This window comes from Myotis brandtii, unplaced genomic scaffold (assembly GCF_000412655.1).
Source record: "Myotis brandtii unplaced genomic scaffold, ASM41265v1 scaffold523, whole genome shotgun sequence".
Taxonomy (NCBI): Eukaryota; Metazoa; Chordata; class Mammalia; order Chiroptera; family Vespertilionidae; genus Myotis; species Myotis brandtii.
Window position 1 is genome coordinate 2,728,690 of NW_005369902.1, and position 9,390 is coordinate 2,738,079.

The 9,390-nt window shown below is 40.0% G+C and overlaps 1 protein-coding gene across 1 annotated transcript; it reads left to right on the plus strand.

The window, feature by feature from the left end:
• Positions 1–316: 316 nt before the first annotated feature.
• Positions 317–8,670, plus strand: LOC102261412 (chromosome unknown open reading frame, human C17orf75; the record flags this gene model as incomplete). Its single annotated transcript, XM_014548870.1, has 9 exons — positions 317–543; positions 2,160–2,285; positions 3,191–3,331; positions 3,568–3,625; positions 4,807–4,926; positions 5,546–5,610; positions 5,947–6,083; positions 7,627–7,730; positions 8,290–8,670. Coding segments are annotated over 9 exons (1,194 nt in total), but the record flags the coding sequence as incomplete, so codon positions are not given.
• Positions 8,671–9,390: the final 720 nt, after the last annotated feature.

Consider the following 9,390-nt stretch of genomic DNA (forward strand, 5'->3'; position numbering starts at 1 on the left):
TCCTCGCCCCTTCTCGTCGCCGCGGCCTTTGTTTAGCGCGGTGCCCCGCCTGCATGTCCAGTCATGTCAGCTTCCACCCCCGTCCTTCCTGCCGTTACCGCCCCGCTGTCTTCCATTTCCCCCACGCTTCCTCCCCCGCCCCCCCTCCCGGTTATCCTCCGCCCGGCCGACTCTCCTGGGCTCCCGTGGCCCTTTAGCGTCTGGTTTTCAGAGAGGATTTATTCCTTGGCCCTTCTGGATATGGAACTTCCTCTCCCTGCTGTGGCCTGGAGAGAAGGGGCCATCAGTACTGGGTCGTGGAGTTGCCTGGGCGTGAGGACAGGCACTTCTTCCTGGCAGCGTGTCGGCTGACTGCTCGCCCCTCCCCTGTCTGCTGAGGGGGGTCCGTTGGGGGGGGGCGCCCCGTGTTCCGTTTGGGTTGGAGCCCATCACTGACAGCTGTCTTGCTTTTGTGGCGCGTAGGTCGGCACCGCCGCGAGGGGACAGCGATGACGGAAGCCCAAGTGGCACAAATGCAGAAACGCCCTCTGGTGACGACTTCAGGTAAAAACAGCTTGGCCGTCGCTCATGCCTGTGCGTGAATCCTCGAGGTGTCCGTGGGGACCCACCCTGTCTCCACTCAGCTGTCCCCGAGTCCAACCATCAAGCCCACCTGTGTCCTCGGAACCTCACTTTGATTTCCGCATTGGCTCATGCATTCAAGGCTGGGACAGAGCCAAATACCGATAGTGCCCAAGGTGGTTAGCCAGAGACGCGTATTCTGAGTTTCTTGAAAGGAACTCCAGTAAATAGTCAACATCGTATGGGTACCAAAACATTTAAAATCCTCCTTTTTTACCCTTAGCATACCCCCTTTCATAGCGCCTCTGCTGCACACTAAAACTTAAACCCCAGGACAGGAGGGATTGCTCTCTTTTGTTCATTTAATACATATTTATTAAGTGAATGAATGAATGAACCTTAACACTTGATGCAAAGTAGAGATACCCTGTGATAAGTTTATGATTGAAATGATATGATATGATGCCAGAGACTTGCTTCAAAATAAATCTGGAAGATGGAAGGGTACAGACAAGCATGGGGGTACAGATGACACAAAATTGGCCATGCCTGGCTGGTGTGGTTCAGTGGTTGAGCGTTGACCCATGAACCAAGAGGTCCCCAGTTCGATTCCAGGTCAGAGCACATGCCTAGACCGCAGGGGGGTGTGCAGGAGGCAGCCAATGGATGTGTTTCTCTCATCAATGTTTTTATCTCTCTATCCCTCTGCCTCTCTCTCTAAAAAAAAAAAAAAAAAATTGGCCATAAGCTGATAATTGTTAAAACTGGGTGGTGGGTATATGTGAGTTCATTATACTGTTCTCCCTACTTTGTATATGTATTTTCCATAATATAAAACAAAGAACTTTGAGAAGTATGGGGTTCATATTATCTGTTGGGAAGTTTGGTGATATAAGACCTTTTCTTCCTGCATCTTCAAATTATAGACTTTATGTTCTAACCTAAACCAAACTAAAATTTTTATTTTTAGCTCCCGAGTGATTGCTAAGCTAGAGTGTTTATTCATGGGTAAGAGGTAGATGGAGGATTGAGGAAAAAAGAGGAGGCGTGAAATAGTGACCTAGGGAGTAGAAAAATGAATGAGTGAGCCAGGAAATGTAGTTAGAGCTGGGCCCACTTGAGGCTAGTGATCATTACTTTTGTTTTGTCCAACTAGATTCCACTGCATAGATGCATGTGCAGAGTAAATAGAGAGCTGGACTATCAGGGCTGAAGTTTTGCTAAGCAAGTACAGTGAGATGAAAATAAAGGGTTGAATGAGACTTGTGCGCAGGGGTCTGATTATAATGACTGGCCATGGACAGGGAAGTGAGATAAGAAACTTGAGGGACTATGGAATAAAGGTAAGGCTAGTGGACTGGGGGGTCCCAATGGAGTCATCACACTAGACAGAATGAGGTGAAAAGATAGTATAATTTTAAACTCTTTGATGAGGTAGCTCATACTTGGTGACACGCACTCCTATCAGCCTCACTAGTAGTCAGAAAGTTTTTTCAAGTCCTTAAAGGGACTCTGGCTTTTAGTACTAATCTGTCTGACTTGCGGGGTGTGAATGCAGTAGGCCACTGATAAGCACTGTGTGTCTTTCATTTGTCAAGCCTCTCCCTGGCGGACACTAATCTACCATCTGAAGTGGAGCCAGAGCTGCGCAGTTTCATTGCTAAGCGTCTTTCTAAGGGAGCCGTCTTTGAAGGGCTGGGTAATGTTGCATCTGTGGAGCTGAGGTAAGTGTAAAATGTGCTGTGTCCCGAGTTTTTATTTCTGAGCTAAATATGAGAAGTGATGAGAAACTCTGAAAGATCAACTCCCACTCAACCTGCAAAATCCATCCTTGTTCTCTGCCTGCTTGAGCACTGGGCCTTACACGTAAACATTTGTGGGATGGAATTAATTGAACAGCAGAGACTTTCCCGCCGAAGTGTACTGATTTAGTCTTGGACTTGGGAGAAAAGAGTTAATCACCAAAATTGCACACTGCACAGTTTGTGAAGTACTTTCACAAAGTATGATGCCATTGTCTCTAAAAAGGGGCAATAGAACAGATACCCTCACTTACGTTTTCAGATGAGGAAATAAATTCAGAGACGTTCATATCACAAGGCTGGTCACATTCATGGCGTTCAGGCTTAAATATAGGTGTCCTCAGGTGAATTCCAGCCGTCTTTCTATTACACACCTTGATTGTAGTTCACTTCAGACCATGATGTTGGCATCAAGTCCCCTCAGGAATGTGAGGTCATAGGTCAAAGGTAAGGCCACAGGGTAAACATGTCACATCTGCCTGGAGCTCCAGTGATTGGTGAAGGTTTCGGGGAGGGAGAGAACATGCTAATATTTATGTAGACATGTACTATGAACGAGAGTGAAACTTACATGCATTTCCCCCATAAAACAGGTGAATTCAAAGAAATTCCATGTTTGTTAGGTGCTGCTTTAGCTGAAACCCATTATGGTATACATTCATTTTCCTCTGCTGTTATGAGTAAACCAAGGAGAAGTCTTGAAAGTTCTGACCTAGTTAGCAATATAACAGTATTGCCAGATCAAGATGACCAGGTTCAGAACAGCCCATAAATTAGATGCATGAGTTATCAGAATAATACATAGAACTTTTTTCTTTCTTTTCTAGAATTCCAGGTTACCGGGTCGGTTGTTACTACTGCCTTTTCCAGCAAGAAAAACTGCTTCCTGAAACAGCAATGGACTCTGAACATAACCCTTCAGAGTACGTGGTCTGTTTTTTAGGAGGGTCTGAAAAAGGACTTGAGCTATATCCTTTCTTTGGTCTTTGAGCTAGAGGAAATCGTGGGGAGGCAAGAAAAGGGGTCTCACTACTCTAAAAGGCTTTCCTACCCCTTATATTTACTTGGATTTCATACTTTTATATGACCAGTTTGTCTTGGCTTGTTTTAATGTACAGTTTGTGTTATTTGCAAGACTTTATATTTCTTATTGAGAGATAAAACACTTCTTGATTCATCCATTGTTACTTCCTTAAGAACATACTTTCAGGCTTGAATTGGACAAGTACATTCAAGGGCTGAAAAATAACATGAGCTGTGAGGTAAGGTGATTGAGTCAATAGTTTTTTTGAGACTGAGGTGATTAACATACTATAACTTCTATACTTGTCAAATTATATAGGTAGACACAATGACACCTAAAAATGCGCTGCTTGGAGAGCTAGTTGAAAGGTATTTGTTAAGGGAAGCAGGGAACATAGTCCTGTAAGTGCTGTAAGTTTCACAAGTCTGCTTCTGATGTTTTGTATCCATGAAAAATTCAGTCCATTAAATTCAATGGTATATGGTGACATGCCAAGTGAGGAAGAGGGTGCTCTTCTCCTGATTTCTAGGCACATAAGATTTATACTAGTATTATGGTCAGAACTAATGGTCCATGAAGCCTCTGGCACCAGAGACGTGCTTTGCAATGGTAGCAACTGTCCTTGAACTCAACATCAAAGATTTTTAGAAATGTTCTATTTTTCATTCATTGATCTTTTATGAATTATATATATCCACATCTATTAATTTATTTATACCTTTTAAAAAACTATCCATTCAGCTTGTAGCAGTTTTTAAAGTCATAACTCTTATAAATTCACTACCCATTACATAAGGTAATATCTCCTTTTACTTATCCTGCACTTAAAAGACACTGCAGAAAAGGGTAGCATAGGAGTGAGCCAGGGATTTGAGTCTGGGGGAGCTGCTCTCCGACTGGAGCGATTCCTCTAGTCCCCAGAGAGCAGCTCAGCCCAGGAAGCCAGAGGTGCGCTTGGCAGCACGTCTGACAAATGGAGTGGGATCGAGTGTTTTGACAAGTTAACTTGTATTCTTCCCTATTCACAGTGTGAATGAACTGCCTACATTCTTTCAGGCATTCAAGTGGCTCTTTGTAAGCTAATACATACATGTGTCAGACACTGTACCAGGATTGTTAGGAGCGTATCTCCAATGAGTATACTGTGGGGAGATGGACATGTAATGCACAACTCCTCCCAGTGAAGAGATAGCATAGAGCCCTATCCAGTCTTTCATTTTTTTTTTCAGTCTTTCATTTTATATAATGCATTTCTCAGTGTGTTTTATATCATAATTCCTTTTTTTTTGAATGGGTGTTAGCTTAAAAAAAGAGGTGTTTGTCCGCCGTTCTTTCACTGTCAAGAATATCGTGAAGAAAATGTTAAGTCCTCTAAGGTAAAGGCTTATGTTAAAGCAATGACATTCTCTCTTGATCTAGGAAAGGGTCCTGGAGAACCACGTCAAGTCCTACCTGAGTAGCTGGTTTGAGGATGTCGTGTGCCCGATCCAGAGGGTGGTTCTTCTCTTTCAGGAGCAGCTTACCTTTTTGCTGCACGCTGTAAGTGTGGCCCAACGAAAGCATTTCCTTAACTGAGAATCAGTTGAGCAGAGTTTGGATTATTTAAAGACTTACTCATTTTCTTTAATATTACTCTCCCCCCCCCACCCAAATATTACTCAAGCAATGCTTGCACTCTATTCACTTGGATCTAGAAAGGTACTTTATTAAGGTGGAATTGCAAATAGGGGGTCTTCCTAATAGGATAAAACAATTTAAAATAATTACTTTTTCAGATGATCTGGGAGAGGTGTAATTTCCAAATAATTTGAGAAGGAAAACAGAAATCCAAAGTGTTTTAAGTATATGAAAATATTCAGGAAAAAATGAAAATTCACTAAAATATCCAGACACTGGGAAGGCTTGAGTAAATGGCCAGTTTTTTCATTTAAATTTGTGGTGGTAGATGCAACGGAGACTGGATGGTCCCATGCGACCAGGTGGGAAAGCCAGTTTCAGACTGTTAGTGAGCAGCAGCTGCACGAGGCTCAGGAGAGCTCCTGGGCAATCCCCATCAAGCAGGTGGTCGTTTGGGGGAGGGTGACACTTAGTCACAGTAGCTGCTCAATAAGGAAAACTGGAATACCTGTATCACTTAGGCTTTATTTTTCTCTCGTAGGCTCTGAGTTATACTCCTGTTGAGGTTAAAGAATCAGATGAAAAAACAAAGAGAGACATTAACAGGTAAAGAATAGTTTTGCAAAGAGAAGAACCTTTTACACAGCAAGCCTGATATTTATGTTTTTATATATATATATATTTTAAAGAACATTAAAATATTTTTTTGATTGATGTTAGAGAGAAACATTGATTTGTTGCTCCACTTATTTATGCATTCATTGGTTGCTTCTTGTACATGCCCTGACTGGGGATCGAACCCGCAACCTTGGGATGACGCTCCAACTGAGCTACCTGGCCAGGGCCTGATATGTTTTTAAATTTCCCATAGTGCAGAATGAATTTGCTTTCTCCCTCCCATCCTGCAATATTATTTGTGGTAAAGGACTGTGTGTGTGGCAGGTTTCTGAGTGTGGCCAGTCTTCAGGGCCTTATTCACGAAGGCACCATGACATCTTTGTGCATGGCCATGACGGAGGAGCAGCATAAGTCTGTGGTCATTGACTGCAGTAGTTCCCAGCCTCAGTTCTACAACGCAGGTGAGTCACGACCTCTGAAGCAGCCATCCCGTGGCTCTTGTGAGTCTGTCTCTGTTTTTGTAATCTGAACAGATAGTACAAACTTATCCTTCCTGCCCTATGCATCTTTACAAGTTTATCCTGACTCACCGCAAGCAATAGCAATTCTAAAAACATGGAAAATCATGTCATGCCTAGCAATTCCATTCCTAAGTATATAGAAAAACTCTTGTGTGTATATATATTAATATATTTTTATTGATTTCAGAGAGGACGGGAGAGGGAGAGATAGAAATATCAATGATGAGAGAGAATCATTGATTAGTTGCCCCCTGCATGGCCTCCACCAGACATGTGCCCTGACTGGGAGTTGAACGTGACCTCTAGGTTCATAGGTCGATACTTAACCACTGAGCCATGCCAGTTGGGCAAAAACTCTTGTATATTTATACAAGGAGACAAATACAAAAATGTTCATAAAGGCATTGTTTGAAATAGCAAAGAATTGGAGGCAACTTAAATGCTTCCATCGAAAGGAAAATTATCTGATAAACTGCTATATTCATGCAATGGAATATACCAGTGAAAATGTATGAACTAGAGCTACATGTCTCCATATAGCTCACAAACATACTAGTGAAACAGCCATTAAAGAAAAATACATAGTAAATTTAAACGGTGTATTAAAATTATCATTTATCATAACGTGAATCTTAAATCTTAAACTATTTTCCTTTCAATATGAAAAAAAAGAAAAATACATAGACTGGGTGGAGGGGGTCAGTGGGGGATTAGGGGACATCTGTAATATTGTCCACAATAAAAAAAATTTTAAAAAGAAAAATACATAAAAGTTTTGACATATACAAAATAATACTATATAGAGCTTAGAGATACAAAAGTACGTGACAAGAGTTTAAAGGAATACATGGGAATGATAACCTTTCTAATGGGAAAAAAAGGGGAATGCAGTTGAGAAGAAGGGCTTCAGCTATTTTGGTGTTTTTAGCTAGGTAGTGAGTACAGTTTTCTTAGACCATTATAGAAGTCTTATATAATTCATTATAAGTGTTTTATTTAATAAAGAAATAAAGAATATCACAATGTATATAAATATCAAATCATTATGTTGTACACTTGAAACTAATGTAATGTTATATGCCATGTATACCTCAATTTAAAGTAAATAAATAGAGCCCGGCCAGTGTTGTTCAATGGCTGAGTGTTGACCTATGAACCAGGAGGTCATGGTTTGATTCCAGGTAGGGCATGTGCCTGGGTTGCATGGCTTGATCCCCAGTACGAGGCATGCAGAAAGCAGTCAAGGGATGATTCTCTCTCATTCTTTCCCTTCCTCTCTCTGAAATCAATAAACCCCCCCAAATTAAAAAAAAATACAATAAAAAAATTTAAAAACCCATATTTTATGGGCCCAGCACGCTTCTGCTGCGCAACTCTGCTGCACCCATATTTTAAGTAAATAAACAGAAAGAAAGAAAAAAGAATAGATGTTTGGGCTTTATAGAATTTCATTGTTGTTTAATTTTTCTAAAATATTTTATAGGAAGCAACCGATTTTGTGAGGATTGGATGCAGGCTTTTTTGAATGGTGCTGAAGGAGGTAACCCTTTTCTTTTTCGACAAGTACTGGAGAACTTTAAACTAAAGGTAATTAATTGTGTGCCAAGCGCCAAATATAACTTTGTCTGAATTTTAATTAGGTCCAGTGACAGAGGAACAAATCTGCTTTTTAGCTGTGATGTCTATTAAATAGGACCTTCTCAAAACTAGAATCTTCAGAAGGCATTTACTTTATTTATGTTTTCAGTGGCTTCTACATACATATCATTGCATTTCCAGTTAATTGGATTGAAACCTTGCTTATATCTCAGTTATTATCAACCTTATAATTTGTGACATATAATTGGAAAGCACAAAAAAAGTGGCTTAGTGCCTAAGGGTTCAAAATTTCTTGTTGGGAGGAGTGTTGTCACCTTTTAAAAGTATTTTTAGCAGATTTAAAAACTATTTTTACTTTATACTAGTATAAGAGATTTTGTTGTACCAGGGTACAGCATATTAGTAATAACAGTGATAGGAATATTTAAAATAAAAAGTAAACATCTCTGCAACATATGAAATGTTTTCAGCTGGATGGATATGAAGTGTTTTTAGGCATCATTTTTATCTCACGAAACACATATTTAACTGGGTAATCTTTTTCTAGGCCATACAAGACACAAATAATTTGAAGAGATTTATCCGACAGGCAGAAATGAATCATTATGCTTTGTTTAAATGTTACATGTTCCTAAAGAACTGTGGTAGTGGAGATATCCTTTTGAAGATCGTTAAAGTGGAACATGAAGAAATGCCCGAAACCAAAAATGTGGTAGCCGTCCTCGAAGAATTTATGAAAGAAGCTCCTGCCCAAAGTTTTTGATCGCATTTTGAGATAACTGGATTGTGAAGCATATTCCAGCGTTGGTGTTTGAAATTACAGTTGTTATAAATTGTCATAGGATTGCTATTTAAGATGATTTGAAATGCATTGTGTTTTTTCATTTTGTATTTTTAAAATTTAACATAATTCGACATGAAAATCTGAGGGATGTCTTCATTGAATCCTAGATAGATGTGTGTTGAGAGTTGTGAACTTTTAGTACATTGCTGGTCCCATAAATTCTAGACTTCAGGGAGTTGTTGCTTAAAAAATGTCAGAGGTGATTTTGTGCTTCTCTCAGGAGTGTGCTGCAGCATTTAGCAACCTTTGCTCTCAGAAAAATCATAATACTTTTCTCAAAATGTACGCCTTGTCTTAGGACAGATTAGCACCATGACACTGTTTCAAAGAGATCTGTGCATTCTATGGGTGCTTGATAGTTTTTTGTCTGATTGATAATGGCATGGACGATGAAGCCAGCTTTTTAGTCGATATGCAAATAAATCTTAAGTGTGTAAAAAATTAAATGAGCTTTAAAAACTGATGCACTAGCTTCAAGATCAAACATTATCTCTGATGGAAAGCTACTGGAGAGGTGGCCCCCATCACTTTTCTTCATTTGTTCACAGGTATTAGGCAAGAGCCTGTATTTTCTTTTTTCGTACATATGAAAATGCTGAGGTTTTTAAACAGAGTGTTAACAAAGAAACAATGTACATACATTTTACATGCAAACTATAACATAAAGAACACAGATTCTTCATATCAGAGTTACCCACTGATTTTTAGTTTTTTGTAGTTTGTTTTCAAGCCTCATGGTTTTACTTTGAATCAGTTAAAAATGCCCTCAGCTAGAATCATTTCTAATTCCCATGGAAGCCAATT